This window comes from Heterodontus francisci, chromosome 3 (assembly GCF_036365525.1).
Source record: "Heterodontus francisci isolate sHetFra1 chromosome 3, sHetFra1.hap1, whole genome shotgun sequence".
Classification (NCBI taxonomy): Eukaryota; Metazoa; Chordata; class Chondrichthyes; order Heterodontiformes; family Heterodontidae; genus Heterodontus; species Heterodontus francisci.
Window position 1 is genome coordinate 90,006,692 of NC_090373.1, and position 24,179 is coordinate 90,030,870.

The 24,179-nt window shown below is 43.5% G+C and overlaps 1 protein-coding gene across 3 annotated transcripts in view; it reads left to right on the forward strand.

The window, feature by feature from the left end:
• Positions 1-24,179, forward strand: part of ccm2 (CCM2 scaffold protein) — a 126,682-nt gene that overhangs the window by 45,615 nt on the left and 56,888 nt on the right. For all 3 annotated transcript variants that reach the window (XM_068024146.1, XM_068024153.1, XM_068024162.1), the window contains exons 3-4: positions 14,810-14,893; positions 18,961-19,144. In XM_068024146.1, the coding sequence (XP_067880247.1) occupies positions 14,810-14,893; positions 18,961-19,144 (268 nt within the window). The remainder of the gene's footprint in view (positions 1-14,809; positions 14,894-18,960; positions 19,145-24,179) is intronic.

The window sequence follows — 24,179 nt, forward strand, 5'->3', positions numbered from 1 at the left end:
TCCTGTGGGTAGTTTGGAGATGAGGTATAGCATTGCAGTGAGGCAAATGGAGAAGAGGTTTAGTGTGATAACACAGCCTGGCTTGACCCTGGTCTTGACTGAGATGGGGTATGCAGTTCCGTTGGTGAGGATCACTGCTTGCATGTCATTGTGGAGTGAATGGAGGATGGTGACAAACTTGAGAGGGCAGCCACATTTGAGCAGGATGCCCCAAAGCCTTTGCAATTGACAGTCAAAGGCTTTTGAGGTCAGAAAAAGCCATGTACAGTGGTTGGCATTGTTCCCTGCATTTTTCTTGGATTTGCCGCGCAGCGAAGATCATGTCTGATGCTTTTCGATAGGTCAAAGCCGCACTGCGACTTTGGAAGGAGCTCGTCAGCTACCGGGAGGAGGCAATTGATGAAGATCCTTGCAAAGATCTTTCCTGTGGTAGACAGCAGGGAAAATCCTCTGTCACTGCAGCAGTAGGTCTTGTCTTCCTCCTTGAATGCAGTCACAATCACTGCATCCCTGAAGTCCCCCAGGAAGCACTCCTCATCCCAGGTGAGGGACGCAAGGTGGTAGTCATGTCAGGAGTGCATCTCTGCCATTTTCAGGGTTTTGACAGGGATTCAGTCTGCCCCAGCAGCCTTGCTGTTAAATGGCTTTTTCGACTTCACTCTAGAGCATGAAGATGGAGTCAGACAGGATGTTGAGGGCATTCAAGTCGAAGACAGAGCCTTGGTTGAGGAGCTCTTTGGAATGTTGCCTCCAGTGAGCACGGACTGCCTCCCTGTCCTTTAGTTCTCCATGCTTGGCTCTCAGCAGGGTTTATCTCGTTGACCTCAATGAGGTCAATCTCGAAGCATTTTGTCAAAGACTTGAGTTTACTTTCTCTGCTCATTCCTTGCTAATCACACCCAGAAACTTGCATCCTTCGTGACTGTGGTGTTGAAGTCTTGGAAGAGGATCAGTTTGTCGTCTGAGACTCAGGCCTGGGATTGCTCAAGGTCCGTGTAGAATCCTCCATGGCCTCATCAGTTGCCTCCAGTATATGCACTGATACTGGCATGCTGGTTTCTAGCTGGGATGAGCCAGGCAGACAGACAAGCTCTTTTTTGATGGCAAAGCCAACCCCATAGAGGTGTTGTTCCTCTTCTGGGAGATCCTTCTAGAACAAGGTGTATCCGCTGCCTTGCTCCTTCAGTTGGCCCTCCTGCACACTGACATTGCTTCCAAAAGTGAGACACAATGTTGAGGTGGTCCCAGAGTTCCTGAGCTATGTGTGGCGCTCAGGCCTGTTTGGGTTGTCCATGAAGGTCCTGACCTACAAGGTGCCAAACCTCATTTCGTTGAGTGGAAGATATGTGTTTCTTCTTTAAACGTTGTATGCTGGTCACCACGGCCTTGTCACAGCGTGGCCTTGGTCCAAATGGCAAGGGGGTGCCAAGACTATTGGCCAGACTTTGAGACATGAGCACAGTCTGTGTGTGGTCATACGCAGGTGCGTATGAGATTGTGGTGACAGGCTATTTACGTCCCCCTGCATTTCCCTCCACATGGTACTCTCCCTTCATGCACTGTGCCGAACCCCCTTCCTCAGACTTGCTCGCTGTCCAGCAGGATCCCAACCCTCCCCAAGTTTTCCCCACCCCTAGTCCTTTACTGTGAGGGACGCTGGCACTGTCCATCCTCCCCTCCAGCTCTTCTCTCCCTCCTCACTCCATGCCCCCACCATGAGGGGGGGCAGCCAGGATTGCACTTCCTCCTTTTGGGGCTGAGGGCTCACTGCAGCCAAGCAGGCACCCTGCTCTGCTCACTCCCACACTTGCTCGCCCCACAGACCCACTTCCCCCGCCCCCCCAATGCTCTGTTCTCCAGACCTGTTCCGCTCGGCACATTACCCCCTATAAAGATGGCAGCTGTTAACCCAGGCTTATCACTGGGAGACACCCTGGAGCTGCAGCAGCACTCAGTGCAAACATGGGACCGGGAGCAGCTGCTTTGGGGTTTTTGGTAATTGAGTGGGTGCTAGAGCTGGGCAGAGGCGGTAGTGTTGGGTCTGCAGCAGGTGAGAAACTGCCGAGTGCAGGAGAGGAATGGAGCCGGCAGGGAGGCTTCATAAACACGTGATACTATAAACATGCACTAGATAGTCTTTTTAAAGTACAGTAATGACATGGGAGGTTGAAAAGTTAATTTTGTGTAACATGTTGGATCTGAGGCCCAAGGGGTGTGCCACAACTGTTTGAAAAATGTTTGTGCTCAGGTGAAGTATTCACTTTACATAGTCCCTGACCCTTGGCATGACCCAGATCTCAGCTGAAGTAGCGCTTTAAGGTACATTTGACCTGATGAGTGCTACGGTACATTTGACCCAAACCTTTTGACAACAATGAAAACTCACTTTTGTTGCCAGTTCCCTTTTTAGGGGTGAGACTGATCTGTAGCAAAATAGTGTTTCTTTTTGGGCCTCCTTATCTCGAGAGACAATGGATACGCGCCTGGAGGTGGTCAGTGGTTTGTGAAGCAGCGCCTGGAGTGGTTATAAAGGCCAATTCTAGAGTGACAGGCTCTTCCACAGGTGCTGCAGAGAAATTTGTTTGTCGGGGCTGTTGCACAGTTGGCTCTCCCCTTGCGCCTCTGTCTTTTTTCCTGCCAACTACTGAGTCTCTTCGACTCGCCACATTTTAGCCCTGTCTTTATGGCTGCCCGCCAGCTCTGGCGAACGCTGGCAACTGACTCCCACGACTTGTGATCAATGTCACAGGACTTCATGTCGCGTTTGCAGATGTCTTTAAAGCGGAGACATGGACGGCCGGTGGGTCTGATACCAGTGGCGAGCTCACTGTACAATGTGTCTTTGGGGATCCTGCCATCTTACATGTGGCTCACATGGCCAAGCCATCTCCAGCGCCGCTGACTCAGTAGTGTGTACAAGCTGGGGATGTTGGCCGCCTCGAGGATTTCTGTGTTGGAGATACGGTCCTGCCACCTGATGCTAAGTATTCTCTGGAGGCAGCGAAAATGGAATGAATTGAAACGTCGCTCTTGGCTGATATACCTTGTCCAGGCCTAGCTACCATAGAGCAAGGTACTGAGGACACAGGCCTGATACAGTCGGACTTTTGTGTTCCGTGTCAGTGCGCCATTTTCCCACACACTCTTGGCCAGTCTGGACATAGCAGCGGAAGCCTTTCCCATGCGCTTGTTGATTTCTGCATCGAGAGTCAGGTTACTGGTGATAGTTGAGCCTAGGTAGGTGAACTCTTGAACCACCTCCAGAGCGTGGTCGCCAATATTGATGGATGGAGCATTTCTGACGTCCTGCCCCATGATTGTTTTCTTGAGGCTGATGGTTAGGCCAAATTCATTGCAGGCAGACGCAAACCTGTCGATGAGACTCTGCAGGCATTCTTCAGTGTGAGATGTTAAAGCAGCATCGTCAGCAAAGAGGAGTTCCCTGATGAGGACTTTCCGTACTTTGGACTTCGCTCTTAGACGGGCAAGTTTGAACAACCTGCCCCCTGATGTGTGGAAGAAAATTCCTCCAGAGGACTTGAACGCATGTGAAAGCAGCAGGGAGAAGAAAATCCCAAAAAGTGTGGGTGCGAGAACACAGCCCTGTTTCACGCCACTCAGGATAGGAAAGGGGTCTCTAACAACTTGCATTTCCACCAGAGTTTCCATTTCCTGAGCTCTTGAGTTTGAACACAAGACTCTAGATCGATGCAGATATTTAACTGAATGAAAGGACCATGATACTGACACCACAGCTGTTCCAGACCTAATAGCTTATCCAAAGCACTCTTATTTTTACTTCAAGGGTAAATGAACCTGTTGAGCATTTTGCTACTTTAGAGTTCTTTTGAAGTTGGTGCCTTTTGGTAGTTTTTTTGGTGTGAAACTGCCAGATGGGTAAAGAACTCTTCCAACAAGCCTGTCCACTTCCCTCCCCTCTTTCTCCCTTTCCCTCTCCATTACCATGAAGCATGGGAACACCACCACCTGTATGTTCCTTCCTGACTTGGAAATAGAATCACTGTTCTTCACTGTTGCTGGCCAAAATCTTGGAACTGCCTCCCTAACAGCATGTGGACCATATGACCTGAAGTGGTTCAAGAACGTGGCTCCCCATTTTCTCAAGGGCACTTGGGGATGGGCAATAAATGCTGGCCTTGCCAGTGACCCCCTCCTCCTAAGAACAAATAACCCCTGTGGACCCCTCTGCCCCCTGCAGCCATGTAATCTGCTGGGAGTGGGAAAACACAACATGTGAACTCCTCTGACCCCCTCAGGTGATCAGTAAATTTTGCTTTTATTTTAATCATAATCCCTCTCATAGTAAAACTGTTATCTGAATTTCTTCCATCTAAGCTGCTCTCCAACTAGTCTAGCTTATATTGCAAAACAGCATTTAATGAGGAGCCTTGCTATTGTGATCAGGCTATTGCTGTGCTAAATTCACCTCGTTTACTCTTGTCAAGTACTTTGATTTTGGTGGCTGTGGAGGAGCAAGAATATCCATATAGGTCCAAGCATTGTTGGTAAGTATGAGCAGCAGGGATAAGATAAAACTCTTGTGGTGGACATCAAAATGACCTTGAGGTAGTGTATACATGGCACACTACCTTATTTATGTCTCTGGGTTGGGGCTGGGAGGGAAGCGCATATAAAATGAGATGTAGAAAATATCCAAAAATCTGTGGATGTGATCTTTAGTGGCAGAAGACTTGCATTAAATTGGTCTGCATTGGATATGACTGCTTGAGATGAAAGGATACTGCATCAGTCATTCCACATGGGTCCATTCTAATAATGTAATGGTCCAGAATTTGCTGTCAAAATAATGGTGAGACTAATGCTGCTTGCAATTATTTAAGCATAAATGGTACAGCAACTTCAAGCGAGGGCTGATGTGTAGTTAAATGCAAATATACAAATGTTCCTGTCTGAGTTGTGCCACTTCACCTTTAGGTTTGAGACATTGGCATTTTGCTGTTTGCCTCACAGTCACAGAATCACAGAATTGTTACAGTGCAGAAGGAGGCCATTCAGCCCATCTTGTCCACGCCGGCTCTCCGAAAGAGCGATTCACTGAGTTCCATTCCCCAGCCTTCTCCCCGTAACCCTGCACATTCTTTTCATATAACAGTCTAATTCCATTTTGAATGCTTCATTTGAACCTGCCTCCACCACACTCGGGCAGTGCATTCCTGAGCTTAACCACGCACATGAAAAAGTTTTTCCTCCTGTCACTTTTTTGCTTCTCTTAACAAATACTTTACATCTGTGCCGTCTTGTTTTCTCTCCTTTTTTGAGTGGGAACAGTTCCTCCCTGTCTACTCTATTCAGACCCCTCATGATTTTGAATACCTTTATCAAATCACCTCCAGCCTTCTCCAAGGAAAACAGTTCTAACTTCTCCAATCTATCTTCATAACTGAAATTCCTCATCCCTGGAACCAATCTCGTGAATCTTTTCTGTACTCTCTCCAATGCCTTCACATCTTTCCTAAAGTGCAACACCAGAACTGACCGCAGTGTTCCAGCTGAGGCCGAGCTAGTGTCTTCTACAAGTTCAACATAACTTCCTTGTACTTTCTGCCCCTATTAATAAAGTCCAGGATACTATATGCTTTATTAACCCCTCTCTCGACCTGTCTTGCCATCTTCAATGACTTATTCACATATACACCCAGGTCCCTCTGCACCTGCACCCCCTTTAGAATTGACTCCTTTATTTTATATTGTGTCTGTATTCTTCCTACCAAAATAGGTCTAGGTCATTAATATACATTGGGAAAAGCAAGGGTCCCAACACTGACCCCTGAGGAACTCTACTGTAAACCTTCCAGCCTGAAAAACATCCATTAACCATTACTGTTTCCTGTCCCTTAGCCAATTCAGTGTCCATGTTGCTACTGTAGCTTATGGAATTTAAAAGTGACCAGTTTACTCAACTCTGGCACTGTATCAAACGTCTTTTGAAAGTCTATGTACACTCCATCAACAGCATTGCCCTCATCAGCGCTCTCGCCACAAACTCTAGCAAGTTAGTTGAACATTATTTTCCCTTAAGAAATCCATGCTGATTTTTTAAAATTAACCCATATTTGTTCATATGACTCTTTTGTCCCAAATTATTCTTTCTAGAATAAAAGCAAAATACTGCAGATGCTGGAAATACTCAGGTCTGGCAGCATCTGTGGAGAGAGAAGCAGAGTTGACGTTTCAGGTCAGTGACCCTTCAGAACTGGCAAATATTAGAAATGTAAAAGGTTATAAGCAAGTAAAGCAGGGGTGGGGCAAGAGATAACAAAGGAGGAGGTGTAAATCAGACAAGGTCACAGAATAGCTGACCAGAAGGTCGTGCAGCAAAGGCAAACAATATGTTGATGGTGTGTTGAAAGACAAAGCAATAGTACAGATAGGGTGTTAATGGACTGAAAATTGAACAGCCGCAAGTACAATCATGAAAAAAAAAGTGGGTAAGCAAACTGAACAAACGAAGATGAAATAAAATAAATACAAATATTAAAAGAAAAAAATAACTAAAAATTAAAGTAAAATGGGGGGCCCGTCATGCTCTGAAATTATTGAGCTCAGTGTTCAGTCCGGAGGGCTGTAGTGTGCCTAATCTGTAAATGAGATGCTGTTCCTCGAGCTTGTGTTTTTGATCACTGGAACACTGTGTTCTAGTGAACATCAATGCAAGCTCGAGGAACAGCATCTCATTTACCGATTAGGCACACTACAGCCCTCCGGACTGAACTTTGAGCTCAATAATTTCAGAGCATGACGGGCCCCCCATTTTACTTTAATTTTTAGTTATTTTTTTCTTTTAATATTTGTATTTATTTTATTTCATCTTTTGTTCAGTTTGCTTACCCACTTTTTTTTTCATGATTGTACTTGCGGCTGTTCAATTTTCAGTCCATTAACACCCTATCTGTACTATTGCTTTGTCTTTCAACACACCATCAACATATTGTTTGCCTTTGCTGCACGACCTTCTGGTCAGCTATTTTGTGACCTTGTCTGATTTACACCTCCTCCTTTGTTATCTCTTGCCCCACCCCTGCTTTACTTGCTTATAACCTTTTACATTTCTAATATTTGCCAGTTCTGAAGAAGGGTCACTGACCTGAAATGTCAACTCTGCTTCTCTCTCCACAGATGCTGCCATTCCTGCTGAGTATTTCTTATTCTTTTCTAGAAGTTTCCCCACCACCAAGGTTAAACTGGCCTGTAGTTGCTGGGATTATCTTTACATCCATTTTTGAACAAGTGTGTCACGTTTGCAATTCTCCAGTCCTCTGGCACCACCCCTGAGTCGAAGGAAGACTGAAAAATCATGGTCAGTGCCTCTGGGATTTCCACCCTCGCTTCCCTCAATATCCTTGGATGCATCTCATCTGGTTCTGGTGTTTTATCCACTTAAGTATCGACAGCCTATCTTATATGTCCTCTGTCAATTGAAAACCCTTCTAGTGTCTGAATTACTGCTTTCACCATTGCCCTAGGTTGTGTTATCTTTTGGTAAAGACAGATGCTAAGTATTCATTTAATAACTTAGCTATGCCCTCTGCCTCTCTTTAAATCCCCTTTATGGTCCCTATTCGGCCCTACTCCTCTTACCACCCTTTTACTATTTATATGTCTAAAGAAAACTTCGCGGTTTCCTTGAATGCCAGCTGCCAGTCTCTCCCCATGCTCTTTGCTTTTTCACCTTCCCTTCTGGACCTTATATATTCAGCCTGGTTCTTGATAGTATTCTCTACCCGGCATCTATCATGAGTACACTTTTTTATTTATCTAATCGCTACCTCTTCTGTCATCCAGGAGCTCTGGATTTGTTTGCCCTACCATTCCCCTTTTGAGGGAACATACCTTGACTGTACCCAAACTAGCTCTTTAAAGAGAGCCCATTGTTCAGCTACTGGTTTGCCTGCCAACTTTTGACGCTCAATGTATTTGCCCAGCTCTCCTTTTTTTTTTTTACCCCATTGAAGTTGGCTTTCCCCCAGTTAGTTAATCTTACTCTGGAAAAGGACAAAACAATCCATAGTCAGCTTAAACCACATGATACGATCACTGTCCCCTAAATCCTCTCCTCCTGATATCTGGGAATGAGGTAGGCCAGGTGGATCAACTACCAGGTCCAGCAGTGCCTCCTTTCTCATTGGACAAGCAACATACTGCTGTAGAAAATTTTCTTGAACGCACTCAAGGAACTCTTGCCCCCTACTGCCCTTTACTATTATCCCAGTCTCTAAAATAAAAGCAAAATACTGCAGATACTAGAAATCTGCAACACCATCAAGAAATGCTGGAAATACTCAGCAGGTCTAGCAGCATCTTTGGTGAGAGATGGAGTTAAGGTTTCAGGTCAATGACCCTTCATCAGAATTGGCAGATATTAGACATGTAAAAGGTTTTAAGCAAGTAAAGCAGGGGTAGGGCAAGAGATAACGCAAGAGAAGGTGCTGATAGGACATGGTCGCAGAATAACTGACCAGAAGGTCATAGATCAAAGGCAAACGGTATGTTCATGCTGTGCTGAAAGACAAAGCATTAGTACAGAGAGGGTGTTAATGGACTGAAAACTGAGCAGCCTGGCCCCAAGCACAAATATGAAAAAACAGTGGGTAGTGACAGAAACAAACTAAACACAAAAAAATGACTAATAAAAACAAAAAGGGGACCGTCATGAGATGAAATTATTGAGCTCAATGTTCAGTCCGGCAGGCTGTAGTGTGTCCTTCTACACCTCCATCCCCCACCAGAACGGTTTGAGGGCTTTCCGCTTCTTTGAACAGAGGCCCAACCAGTCCCCATCCACCACTACCCTCCTCCGCCTTGTTGAACTTGTTCTCGCATTGAACAACTTCTGCTTCAACTGCATTCACTTCCTTCAAGTAAAAGGTGTTGCTACGCATACCTGCATGGGTCCTAGTTATGCCTGTCTTTCTTTCTGTGGGATATGTCGAACATCCCTTGTTCCAGTCCTACTCTGGCACCCTCCCCAACTCTTTTTCCAGTACATTGATGACTATCGGTGCCATTTCCTACTCCTGTCCCGAACTGGGAAACTTTATCAACTTTGCTTCTAATTTCCATCCTTCTCTCACCTTTAACATGGTCTATCTCTGACACTTCCCTCCCTCGACGACTTTGTCTCCATCTCTGGGGATAGGCTGTCTACTAATAATTACAAGCGCACTGACACCTGCAGCTACCTAGACTACACTTCACACCCTGCCTCCTGTAAGGACTCCATTCCATTCTCCCAGTTTCTCCGTCTTCGATGCATCTGCTCTGATGATGCTACTTTCCATGACTGTGCTTCTGATATGTCTTCCTTTTTCCTCAACTGAGGGTCTCTTTTCCCCCCCCCCCCCACTGTGGTTGACAGACCCTTTAACCGTGTCTGGCCCATTTCCCTCACTTCTACCCTCATCCCTTCCCCTCCCTCCCAGAACTGCGACAGGGTTCCTCTTGTCCTCACTTACCACCCCATCAGCCTCCACATCCAAACGATCATCCTCCGCCGTTTCTGCTGCCTCCAGTGTGATGCCACTACCAAATGCACAAAGGCATCTTCCCCTGTCAACATTCCAAAGGGATTGTTCCCTCCGTGACACCCTGATCCACTCTTCCATTACCCCCCCCCCCCCCAACACCTTGTCCCCTTCCCACAGCACCTTCCCCTGCAATTGCAGGAGGTGTAATACTTGCCCATTTACCTCCCTTCTCACTATCCAAGGCCCCAAGCACTCCTTTCAGATGAAGCAGTGATTTACTTATACTTTCAATTTAGTTTGCTGTATTCGCTGCTCATGATATGGCTGTCTCTACATTGGGAGACCAAACGCAGACTGGGTGACCACTTTACGGAACACCTCCACTCAGTCCGTAAGCATGACCCTGAGCTTCTGGTTGCTGGCCATTTCAATGCTCCCCCTGCTCTCGTGCTTGCATATCTGTCCTGGGCTTGCTGTAGTGTTCCAGTGAACATCAATGCAAGCTCAAGGAACAGCATCTCATTTACCGATTAGGCACGTTACAGCCTGTTGGACTGAAAATTGAGTTCAGTAATTTCAGAGCATGACTGCCCCTGCTTATTTCTATTTTAATTTTTGGTTTGGTCTTTTTGTACTGTGCCTACCCACTGTTTTTTTACATGTTTGTGCTTTGGGCCAGGCTGTTCAATTTTCAGTCCATTAACACCCTATCTGTACTAATGCTTTGTCTTTCAGCACACTATTAACGTACCGTTTGCCTTTGCTCCATGACCTTCTGGTCAGTTATTCTGTGACTTTGTCCTATCAACATCTCTTTTGTTACCTCTTCCCCCACCCCCGCTTTACTTAAAACCTTTTACATTTCTAATATCTGCCAGTTCTGATGAAGGGTCGCTGACCTGAAATGTTAACTCTGCTTCTCTCTCCACAGATGCTGATAGACCTCCTGAGTATTTCCAGCATTTCTTGTTTGTATTATCCCAATCTGTTTGGATAATTCAAGTCCCCCCATTATAAAGACCTGATCATTTTTGCACCTATGTAGTTTCCTTGCAAATTTGTTCCTCCACATCCTTCCCACCAGCTGGTGGTCTATAGACAGCATTGAGCAATGTAACTGCACCTTTTTTGTTCCGTATCTCTAGCCAAATAGATTCTGTCCTCGACCTCTCTGTTACGTTCTTTTTCTCCAGCACTGCAATGCTCTGCTTAATCAAAACTGCCATCTTTTCTGAACACCTTGTATCCAGGAATATTTAACACCCAGTCCTGCTCTCCTTTAAGCCAGGTCTCTTAGCCGCAACATCATTATCTCCATATAGCAATCTGCACCTGTACCTCACCAATCTTATTAACCACATTCGGTGCATTCACATACATTCGCATTAACCCTGATTTAGACCCCACCCAATAATTTCTTCTCTCGAGTTCTGTCTATCTCCTCCAGTATTCTATGCACCTTTTGTATTCTTCTCTCATGGTTTCCCACACCCCTGACAAGTTACCAGTTTTGCCTCCCTCCAATCTGAGCTCCCTCTCAGGTTCTCATCCCCCTGCCAATCTAATTTTAAACCCTCCCCAACAGCACGAGCAAATTTCCCTGCAAGGATATTCGTCCCAGTCTTGCTAAGATGCAACCCGTCCATCTTTTACAGGTCCCGCCAGCCCCAGAACTGGTCCAAATACCTCACAAATCTGATGCCCTCCCTCCTACGCCAGTTCTCCAGTTGTGTTCAATTGCTCAATTTTCCTATTCCTATGCTCACTCAGCTGGGAGTAATCCTGAGATTACTGCTTTTGAGGTCTTGCGTTTTAATCTTTCTAGCTCCCTAAAATCTGCTTGGTACTGATGTGGACCATGACCTCTAGTTGCTCACCCTCCCCTAGAAGAATGTCCTTTTAGCCATTCTGTGACAACCTTGACCCTGAACACCATCCTGGAGTCACATTTACGACCGCAGAAATGCCTGTCTGTTCCTCTAACAAATCCCCGAGATAGTCTCGGGACTCCTGCACTACCTGCCTAGTTCTATTCGCTATCTGCTTGCATGCTCCTAACCTGTGGTGTGACCACCTCCCTAAACGTGCTATCTACGTGGTCTCTGCCTCGCGGGTGCACAACAGTGACTCCAGCCGCCGCTCGAGTTCCAAAACCTGGAGCTGAAGCTTGTTCAGCCTTCCCGCAGATATATTCATCCATGACTTCTCATAACAGATTGGATTATTACCTGAGCCGCATGCAAATTGGCTTGGGCAAATAAGATTACAGAAATTAATGTGTGGCTCAAAGACTGGCAATGGTAGAAGTGGGTTCCTGTTTGTGGGGCACTGGCACCAGTACTGGCGAAAGTGGTGGCTATACCGTTGGGGCGGTCTACACCTGAACCATGCTGGGGCCAGTGTTCTAGCGAGCCACATAACTAGAAGTAGAGAGGGTTTTAAACTGACTAGTGGGGGCAAGGGTTCAAATTTGGGAACATATAGTAAATCAAGGAGTAGAGACCAGGCAAGAGAAAGTTATTAATATGGGAAATTATAAACTGTGACAGGAAGGGACAGAGCGTACAAATCTAGGAGTAAATCAACAGATAAGGCTAGAGGTTACAAAAATACAAGGACAAAACTGAAAGCTCTATCGGAATGCATGTAGTATTCGAAACAAAATAAATGAACTGAGTGCAAATAGAAATAAATATGATCTGATAGCCATTACAGAGACATGGCTGCAGGACAACAGATTGGGACCTGAATATTTAAGGGTGCATGGCATTTAGGGAGGACAGGAAACTAGGGAAAGGTGGAGGGGTAGCTCTGTTAATTAATGGTGTTAGAGCAGGAGACCAGGATGTAGAAGCAGTTTGGGTAGAGATGAGAAATCATAAAGGCAAGAAGTCACTTGTGGGAGTGGTGTACAGGCCACCTAACATTAACCACACTGTCAGATGGGGTATAAAGGAAGGAATAATGGCAGCTTGTCAGAAATGTACAACGATAATTATGGGGGATTATAACCTACATATAGACTGGAAAAATCAGATGGGCAGAGGTAGCCTAGATGAGTACATAGAATGTTTTCGGGATAATTTCTTGCAACAATACGTTCTGGAGCTAACCAGAGAGTAGGCTATACTAGACTAGGTATTGTGCAACGAGATGGGATTAATTAATGACCTCATAGTAAAGGCACTCCTAAGTAGCAGCGATTATAATGTGATTTGAATTTTATATTCAGTTTGAGGGAGAGAAGAGTGGGTCCAAGACTGGTATTTTAAACTTAAATAAGGGCAGTTATGAGGGCATGAAAACAGCTAGCTAAAGTGAACTGGCAAATCAGGTTGAGGTAGGTCAGTAGAGATGCAGTGGCAGACATTTAAGGGGATATTTCAGAATACACAATCAATACATTTCAATGAAGAAAAATTCCAAGGGTGGAACCTGCCATCCATGGTTAACTAAAACAAAAATAGTATCAAACTTAAGGAAAGAGCCTATAATTGTGCAAAGGTGGGAGGCAGGTCAGAAGATTGGACAGAATATTTTTAAAAAAAACAGCAAAGGAGGATAAAAAGATAGATAAGGAAGGTAAAATTAGAGTACGAGAGAAAGCTAGCAATATAAAGACAGATAGTAAGTTTCTATAGATATTTAAAAATAATAAACATTAACAAGGTGAGTGTTGGTCCTATAGAAAGTGAGTCTGAGGAATTAATGGATGATAAGGAGATGGCAGATGAATTGAACAGGTATTTTGCATTGGTCTTCACTATTGAGGATACAAGTAACATCCCAGAATTAGGTACAAGTCAGGAAATGGAAGGGAGGGAGGAACTCAAGAAAATCTCAATCTCCAGTGAAGTGGAGCTGCAGGCTGACAAGTCCCTGGGTCCTGATGGACTTCATCCTGGGGTGTTAAAAGAAGTGGCTAGTGAGATAGTTGATGCGTTAGTTTTAATTTTCCTAAATTTGCTAGATTCGGGGAAGGTTCCGTTAGATTGGAAAACAGTGAATGTATCTCCATTTATTCAAAAAGGGAGAGACAGAAAGCAGGAAACTACAGGCCAGTTAGCTCAACATCTGTCTTGGGGAAAATGTTAGAAGCTATTATTAAAGATGTTATAGCAGGGCATTTAGAAAAATTCAAGGTAATCAGGCAGAGTCAACATGGTTTTGTAATCTGCACTCCATCTCTGTCAAATGCATTGAATGTCATGAAGTTGCTGTATTTGCACTGTAGATATTTAGTGGCAGTAATTAGTGCAAGTACCCTGTTAATTTAAAAAAAATCTCTGGCACTGAACATTAACTATTTTACAGTGTTCAGTCTCATTTCTTCAGGTTTCAAATTGTCCTAGGAGATTTTAAATCTGATTTAAATTCTCAATCCAGTGTTCTTTCACTTTTTATGTACCTGGTTTGACATTTAATTCACCCTTCTTTCTCTGACCTTTTTTTTAAATTTAAAAGTTGCCAATCCTTGTATCTCCTTTTAACCAAGAGATTTTCTGTTTGTTGCCTTTTAACTCCTGTCCCAAAGGTCCTGGTTCCCTCACTGCTCTTGTCACTTTGCGTTTTCAGCAACTTTGCGGGCATTTAATATTTGAGCTAAAGGATGCAATGGCACCTCTAACGGCAGATGCTTAAATGCCTTGCTGCAGCAAATTCTGGCTTTGTTCCGTACAGAGTGGTGAAACATTTAGTCAACTTGCATAACTCAACAGTGGCCCTCCTGAAGTCAGATGACGAGCAAATCTTGAGGTATTCTACCCAGAGACTTGTTCAGGTCAGGGGAACATCGTGGTAGGTTTTGGGGCTGAGGCGATATCCATATGAGTAAGGTAATCTAAATGAGCAGTTTTTTCACCTGTTGCACAAAATTGTCAGTGCTCAATTTATTCAGAAGAATGGGTCACTCCCTCGAGTATGTTAAGACTGTGATGGTTTACTCCATTGAAATGAGGCCAGTTTTCAAGTGTATTTGGAGACACCTGGAGAACTAGGGAGCTAGAACAGTGTATATTAGTACATCGTGTGAAAATATTTTTGAAGCGGACTTTTTGTATAATGAACTAAAATCTTTCTAAGTCGCACCATGTATCTTTTATGCCTTTAAAATATTAAACTAATTTAGTATTTTGTTAAAAGTTACATAAATGGATGACTTGTATATAGATGTTACTTGCATTGTCCAATATCCTTTTGTGTGCATTCAGTAACTTAAATTTTATTTGCCTGCATTCAACAAATTTTGTTAAAATTCATGGAATCTTTTGATTGCTTGATTAAAACCCTTCTTTTTAATTTAGTATTTAGGGCAGCTCACATCAGTGCCTGGGTACCTGAATCCATCCAGTCGAACTGAGATATTGCACTTGTTAGATAATGCAAGGGTGAGTAATGCTGTGTTAGCAATGTTTGGGGAGGTATTTTACAAATAAAACCAGGTCTACCTTGTACAGAATGACCAGGCTTGGAATTTTAATGTTAGTGAATAATGGCCAAATAATTAAAGTTTCAGACTGTCTAAATTTGGACTAAACACGAGAACAGAGATGTGTTGTAAATCTAACTACGAAGACATTTTTACCAGCAGGTGAATGCTGGCAATAAAACCACACTAAATTTCAGCCAGATAAAATGCACTTGGAGTATAAACATCCTATGCTGCCTGCTGACAAGATTTTGTTAAATGGCTATGTCTTATGCTGCTTGATGAGCCCTTTTTTAATTGCTTTTCTTTACCTTCTAAAAGGCATTAACTCATTGCTGGAATGCAATTCCATAGGTGTCCTGTACCTTGCCCAAGTAGCCATTATTTTGAGAACAATAGTGTCATTGTGCTGTTTAGCCTCAAGGTGCATTACAAATTCACTCCATTTTGCCCTGACCCATAGTTCATATAGACACATTGTGTACAGGGTCACTGAATAGTTGTCTAGAAGATGTCGCTATAACTAAATTTACAACACATTTTTGCCAGCAGATGGAATGCTAGCAATAATAAAACCACACTCCATTTCAGCCAGATGAAATACATTGAGTACGAACATCCTATGCAGTTTTATCCCCCTACTATTTTCCTCTTTGCCAGCACCCATCAGTGTGCTAAAGGCTAATTTAGAAGGAATGGACATGGGTCATTTAACCCTTCAAGCCAATTCCATCATTCAGTTAGATCATGGCAGATCTGTTCCTCAACACTCTTTACCCACCTTTAAACCATATCCTTTGATATTGCAGCCTAATTAAAACCTATCAATCTTGGTCCTAAATTTCAATTGAAGTAGCTTTCGCAGCCTTTTGGGAATTCCAGATTTCCACTACCCTTTGTGTGAAAGAATGCTACCTGATTTCACTCCTGAATGGACTAGCGCTAAGATTGTGCCCCCTTATTCTGAATTCCACACCAGAGAAAATAGCTTTTCTGTATCCACTGTATTGAATCCCTTTTCATTTTAAGTACCTCAGTTAGATCACCTGTCAACCATGGAATGCAAGCCAAATTAATGCCAATGATTTTCACAATTTAACCCTTTAAGTCCAAATATTCTGATGAATCAGCGTTATACCCCTACTACAGCTAGTATATCCTTCCTGCGGTGTGGTGGCCAAAACTGAACAGCATACTCGGATGGGGTCTGACCACGGCACTATATCAAAGGCTTTGTATTACAACGGGAAGGAAGTTGCACTTTAGTTGTACAAAGGCCAACATTTCATTAGTCGTCTTGATTACTTGTTGTACCTATGCACTAGTTTTCAATGATATTTGTCTACTTGGGCACCCAAATCCCTTTTGCTTCTCCACAACTTCTAGTCTCAGTTGCACATTCAAATTTGCCTGTCTTAGATCCAAAGTGATCACCCTCACCCATTACTCCCCCAAAATTGAACTTAGTCTGTCTGTATTCCTTTCTAACTTGCTCCTCCTGTTAAAACAATTTACTGTGTCTCTTACCTTGGTGTCATCTGGTAACTTGAACGAAGGAAGAGAGATGTATATCTAAGTCGGTATTTGGTGAATAGCTGAGGCCCCACACAGATCTCTGGGAACATCACGTGATATTTTATCCCTTTAGCTCAATCACTGACCCATGTCACAAGGTTACCTCCAATTCTGTTTGTTGCTGATATCTGTTGTGCAGAACTTTAACATGCTTTCTGGGCAGTACATATAGACACTCCCTTGTCCACCATATTATTGACCTCTTCAAAACGTTCAACTTGATTTCGCAGGCATGACCTTGTCTTCACAAATCCACGCTGACTCTGATCAGCTAAGTTTTGTTCAATATTCAGTCAATCTGTTGCAGGGTTCCAATAACGTCCCCACACCTGCCATTTAAACTGAGGTCTATATAGTTTCCTCCCCTTCCCCCTTCTCCGCCCCCTCCCCCCGCAATTGCGCCGCCCTTGCCCTCAAGATACAATTCCCAAATGGGCAGCTGTGGAAAATTGACATTTGTACAGTTTCCCCAGCTGTTTTAATAGACAAAATCACCAGAACATGAATCTAGGATAAGTTCCAATATTTTGCCCTCTTCTACTGTGAAAAGGAATACAAAGTACGCTGAAGTCTGCCATTTTTTATTCATTTTTCTTAAGACAGATGCATGTGATACTAAATAGACCCCATTTTCCCACTCACCATTCTGAATTTATTGAAACTTTTGCTGTTAGTGTTGCTATCTCAGTTTTTTTTTTTTTGTTTTGCACCTCATTTGCTTTTATCCTTGTTGGCTTTCAGTCTGGTGGATTTTTCACTTTTCCTTTTTAACTTAATACTGTCTCCTTCCTTGTCTTGAGAGCTTAACTGCACCAGTAGAGCTTTTGCCTTTATGGGCTACTTACTGATTTGGATTTATACCCATATGCTGAGCCCAGTTTAGTGTGGCCATTATTTCTGTCAACTTTGAAATTTGCCTTAGTTTAAACTCTTGCTTCTTCCTCTCAGACTTCATATCAAATTCAACCATAAGGCTATTAACATGTCCCCTTAGTCAGATTATTAAATAATTCAGGTTCTTGTCAGTAAACCTGGTATAGCATTCCTTGTCTGTTCTAAAACACATTGTTCCAGAAAACACTCCTGAATACATAATTCAATACCTTTACTATTGTTTTGCTTCAATCTGTAAATTAAAATCTCCCACTAGCACCCCATTATTTCTGATGTGTGCTTACTTCAATTCCATATTTATATATTTCTAATCTAGCGCAAACTACATTGTCAGATCTATAGACAATTCCTAGAATTTTTCATAATTTACAACTACTTTAGTTCCATGCTGTTTCCACTGGCAATTCGTACTGATGTTTCTTTCCACTGCTGTAATTGTTTTTCATCAATATACTTTCCAAAGACCCCTATAGCCTGGAAAATTTGGCTTCCAATCATACCTAGCTTATAGCCAGGTCTCTGAGCTCAATTTGTTTCTAACACATTTGTTTTATTTCTTGTGATATGCATTTGAGTGCATCACTTTTACTTGAGTAAGTCTTCCCACCCTGTCCTTGTATTTCCTACATTTTGGACCTATTGAATGTTTGCTGATTTTCTGTGCTGAAATATTATCATGACTTCCTTTATAAATTCTCTTCCTGGAGAAGAATAATTATTGCCTTTCTGTACATTTGCCCTTATCTCCTCCTGTAGTACATCCTAGTCTAGTCATAACTAAAAATGGTTAAAAGCACATATTGCTGATTTTGATTTGTATGGATCTGCTTACTTGATAAACTTGCTGACTTTTTGGGGAGACGGTCAGTGGTAGCGTATTTGCCTCTGAGTCAGTCGGTCATGGATTTAAGTCGCACAGCAGAGATTTGAACAGAGTCAAAGTTGACCCGTCAGGGCAGTACTGAGGGATTACTGCTTTGTTAGAGGTCTCATCTTTTGGGTGAGATTAAACTAAAGCTCTGATGGCCTGCTCATGTGTCTGTAAAAGATAGCTTAGCAGTTTTCAAAGGGTAGCAGAGTTCACCCAGTGTCCTAACATTTTATCCCTTGACCAACATCACTATACCAGATTATATGGTCATTTGATCTCAGTGCTGTTTCTGGGTTCTTATGAACAGATTGGCTGCTGCATTTCTTTACATTATAACAATACCCACACTTCAGAAAAAAACTTCATTGGCTGTAAAAGGCATTGAAGAAATGACCAGTTCCATGTTTTGTTACTGATATTTAGTTTGGCTTTGTGAAAATGAGCATTTTACTGGAACATTAACTATATGTAATAAAACCTGAACTTGTATTCACTAATTGGTGAAATTGAGAGCCAACTATGTTTAGAAATGTGCCTGTTTGTGTTGTAGCTGCTGATATTCGCTTGATTGAACTAGTTCTTGAACAGATTCTTCAAGTTAGATAAGGGAATAGTAGCTCATCTTTAGAGCATTTGCTTAAAGTAATAAATCATCTCATTTACAAGTGATGTATCTTAATTTTTAGAGGGCACATCAGCTCCCAGGGCCGCTAACACCAGAACAAGATGCAGTGATTAGTGTGTCTGCATACAATATTAAATTGGCATGGCGAGATGGCGAAGACATTATCCTCAGAGTTCCAATCCATGACATTGCAGCAGTCTCTTACATCCGCGATGATTCCCTTCACCTGGTCATTTTTAAAACTGGTAAGTTCCAGTGTTGGTGGAAAAGGTTCTCTTAATTCATCCTGGCGGCTTGGACAGAAAACTGTGATACAGTAACAGTATTTTTTTTGTAGCTTCTACACAGATCTCTGAACTTAAAATCAGTTATGGCAAGAAGGAGGCCATTCTGTCCATTTAGTCCATGCTGGCTCTCAGCAGAGCCATCCAGTCAGCCCCACTCGATCTGTATAACCCTGCAAGTTTTTCCTTCAAGTGCCCATCAAATTTCCTCTTGAAATTATTCTCTCTGCTTCTACCACCCTTGTGGGCTTCCAGTTCCAGATCATTAACATAACATAAGAAATAGGAGCAGGAGTAGGCCTTTCGGCCCCTCCAGCCTGCCCTGCCATTCAATAAGATTATGGCTGATCTGCCCCAGACCTCAACTCCTCTTTCGTGCCAGCTCCTCATAGCCCTCAACTCCCTGATGTTTCAAAAATCTGTCTACCTCCTCTTGAAATACTTTGTGATCTAATCTCCACAACTCTCTGGGGCAGAGAATTCCAGTCATGCACTGCCCTCAAAGAAGAAATTCCTTCACATCTCAGTTTTAAATGAGTGCCCCCTTATTCTGTAACTATGTCCCCTAATTTGAGATTCCCCCGCTAGTGGAAACATCATAACATTTACCCTGTCAAGCCCCCTCAGAATCTTGTAAGTTTCAATAAGGTCACCCCTCATTCTTCTAGACTCCAATGAATAAAGGCCTAACCTGTTTAGCTGTTCTTGAAAGCCCCTTGCAGATTCCTTATGTCCTCATCACAACATGCCCTTCCACCTATTTTTGTATTGTCAGCAAATTTGGATATAATACACTCTGTCCCCTCCTCCAAGTCATTAATATAGATAGTAAATAGAGGCCCTAGGACTGATCCTTGTGGCACCCCACTAGTTACGTCTTTCAAACCTAAAAAAAGACCCATTAATCCCGACTCTGTCTTCTGAGTGTTAACCAATCCTCAATCCATGCTAATGCATTACCCCCAATACTCAGAGCTCTTATCTTCTGCAATAATCTTTTATGTGGCACCTTATCGAAATGGCTTCTGAAATCCAAATACACGACATCTACTGGTTCCCCTTTATCAACTCTGATTGTTATATCCTCAAAGAACTCTAGCAAATTTGTCAAACATGATTTTCCCCTTCACAAAACCATGTTGACTCTGTTGGCATTATGTTTTTCTAAATGTCCTGTTATTTCTTCCTTTAAAAATGGACTCTAGTATTTTTCCAACGACTGATAAGCTAACTGGCCTATAGTTTCCTGCTTTTTGTCTCCCTCCCTTCTTGAACAGGAGCGTCACATTAGCGGTTTTCCAATCCGCTGGGACCCTCCCAGAATCCAGTGAGTTCTGGAATATTTTGACCAATGCCTCCACTATCTCTGCAGCCACTTCCTTTACCACTCGTTGCATTAAAAAGAGCTCTTCCTCACATTCCTCCTGCATCTCATGCCTAAAACCTTAAATTTGTGTCCCCTACACCTTATACCATCAGTTACTGGGAACAGATTTTCCTAATCAAACCTGTCTAGCTAAGCCTGTCATAGTCTTGTACATCTCTATCAAATCTCCCCTCAATCTCCTTAGCTCCAGGTGAACAACCCCAGTTTTTCCAACCTGCCTTTGTAACTAAAATCCCCCATCCCTAGAACTATCCTGGTAAATCTCCCCTGCACCCTTTCAAGGACCCCCTCACCCTTCCTAAAGTCTGATGACCAGAACTGGGCGCAATACCCTAGTGGGGGCATAACCAGAGCATTATAACAATTCAGCATGACAAACTTACTTAATCACCATGGTATATCTCCACATACTTTTAAGAGGTGCTGTTTGTCACATTCCAACAGCTACATTATAAGTGGAAAAAGCATTTTAAGGCAATATCACTTTGCACATAGGTATTTAATTAGGTCAGAAATTGTCAACCTGTCTTGCTGAGGAGTGAAGCAATCATATTTCTTGTGATTTCCTCTCTGATCCCAACTGGCTTCAGTTTTATTAGAGCTCCTTAGTGCAATGCTCTGTCGAATGCTGCCTCAATGTCAAAGGCAGTGACTCTTAACCTCCCCTCTGGGGTGCAGCTCTTTTTGTCTGCTTGCACCAAGGCTGTAATGGGGTCTGGATCCAAGCAATCCTGTCAGAACCAAACTAAGCATCTGAGCAGGTTATTGGTAAGTTGCACTTGATAGCCCTTTTGACACCTTCTGCGTGATGCTGCTGATTACTGAGTGGGCAGTAATTGGCTGGGAGGGATTTCTTAAATTTTTTTTGGGACAAGAAAAGCTGGACAACTTTCCATATTGCTGGGTAGATGCCAGTATTGTAGCTGTACTGGAACAGCTTGGCAGAGGTGCATCCATTTCTGGAGTAGTTAGCTGTTTCTTGCATGGAATGAATTGAATTGGTTGAAAATTAGCTCCTGTGAAGGTAGGGATCTTGGGAGCAGCCTGAGAAGGATCATTCGCTCAACGTTTCTGGCAGAAGATGGTTCTGAGCACTTCAGCCTTATCTTTTGCACTCTTGTCTGGTGCTTTGCCACCATTGAGGGTGGGATGTTCATGGAGGCCTTCCTCTGTTAGTCATTTAATTGTTCATGACTGTGACAGGACAGTGTCCACGGTACCCAGCTCTACCTCACCACCATTCCTGTCAACCCTTTTGCTGCCTTTAATTTGTCCTGCTGCTTGACTGGCATCCAGTATTGGATGAGCAGAGACATCCTCCAGTTAAATATGGGAAGACCAAGGCCACTGACTCTCTCCCTGCCCCTGTCCTTGATCCTTAAAACCAGCCTCCTGATCAGGCTTTTGGTCACCTGCCCCAATATCTCCTTATGTGGCTTGGTCAGATTTTGATCAGTCCTGTGAAGCCTCTTGGGATATTTTGCTACATTAAGGGCACTATACAAATTAAAGTTGTTGGTTGTGTGCTTGCTTGGCCCTGTCATTTTCAGGTATACCTAGTGCTACTTCTGGCATGCTGTCCCAAATACATCATTGAAACTGGGTTGTTCATCTGGCTGGATGGTGCTGGATAGTGCTGGAGGAATGAGGGATTTACAGATCTGACATTGCTGTGGAATACAAGTATGATTTGTATTATAAGGTATCAGTCATGGCTTACTAGTAGCAATCGTGCCTTGGAGTCAGTAGTTTGTGGGCTCAAGTCTCCGTTCAGGGAGTTAAAAATGCATAATCCAGGCTGACGCACCAGTGCTGTGCTCTTGAAGGTGTTGTCATTCAGATGGTGCAAAAAATAGTAGCAAGTCTGAGGATTGGGAGTGTTTTAGAAACCAGCAAAGGGCCACCAAAAAGTTGTTGGTCGTTTAGAGGCAGAGACAGGAGAAATAGAACCATAGAAAAAATTACGGTACAGAAGGAGACCATTCAACCCATCGTGTCAGTGCTGGCCGGAAAAAAAACAAACTAGCCACCCAATCTAATTCCACTTCCCAGCGCCTGGTCCATAGCCTTGCTGGTTACAGCACTTCAGGTGCATGTCCAGGTACCTTTTAAAAGAATTGAGGGTTTCTGCCTCCACCACCATTCCTGGCAGTGAATTCCAGACACCCACCACCCTCTGGGTGAAAAAGCTTTTCCTTATGCCCCCTCAAATCCTTCTACCCATCACCTTAAATCTGTGTCCCCAGTAATTGATGTCTCCGCTAGGGGAAACAGGTCCTTCCTGTCTACTGTCTAGGGCCCTCATAATTTTGTACACCTCAAGTCACCCCTCAGCCTCCTCTGTTCTAAGGAAAACAACTCTAGCCTATCCAATCTTTCCTTGTAGCTGCAACTTTCAAGCCCTGGCAACATTCTTGTAAATCATCTCTGTACTCTGTCCAGAGCAATTATGTTCTTTCTGTAATGTGACCACAACTGTGCAATACTCCAACTGTGGCCTAACCGGCATTTTATACAAGTTCCAGCATTACACCCCTGCTTTTGAATTCTTTACCTCGGCCAATAAAGGAAAGCATTCCATATGCCTTACGCCATATGGGTGAAGCTCAGGAATAGGAAGGGTGCAGTCACAATGTTGGGGGTTTACTACAGGCCTCACAACAGCCAGCGGGAGGTAGAGGAGCAGATATGTAGACAGATTTTGGAAAGATGTAAAGGTAACAGGGTTGTAGTGGTGGGTGATTTTAACTTCCCCTATATTGACTGGGACTCGCTTAGTGCTAGGGGCTTGGATGGGGAAGAATTTGTAAGGGGCATCCAGGAGGGCTTCTTGAAACAATATGCAGATAGTCCAACTAGAGATGGGGCTGTACTGGACCTGGTATTGGGGAATGAGCCCAGCCAGGTGGTCGAAGTTTCAGTAGGGGAGCATTTCGGGAACAGTGACCATAATTCCGTAAGTTTTAAGGTACTTGTGGATAAGGATAAGAGTAGTCCTCGGGTGAAGGTGCTAAATTGGGGGAAGGCAAATTATAACAATATTAGGCAGGAACTGAAGAATTTAGATTGTTGGGCGGCTGTTTGAGGGTAAATCAACATCTGACATGTGGGAGTCTTTCAAACGTCAGTTGATTAGAATCCAGGACCAGCATGTTCCTGTGAGGAAGAAGGATAAGTTTGGTAAGTTTCGGGAATCTTGGATAATGCGGGATATTGTGAGCCTAGTCAAAAAGAAAAAGGAAGCATTCATAAGGGCTGGAAGGCTAGGAACAGACAAATCCCTTGAGGAATATAAAGACAGTAGGAAGGAACTTAAACAAGGGGTCAGGAAAAGTCATTGGCAAACAGGATTAAGGAAAATCCCAAGGCTTTTTATACGTATATAAAGAGCAAGAGGGTAACTAGGGAATGGGTTGGCCCACTCGAGGGCAAAGAAGGGAATCTACGTGTGGAGCCAGAGAAAATGGGCGAGGTACTAAATGAGTACTTTGCATCAGTATTTACCAAAGAGAAGGACTTGGTGGATGATGAGCTGAGGGAAGTGAGTGCAGATAGTCTGTCATCTCATTATCAAAAAGGAGGAGGTGTTGGGTGTCTTGCAAAGCATTA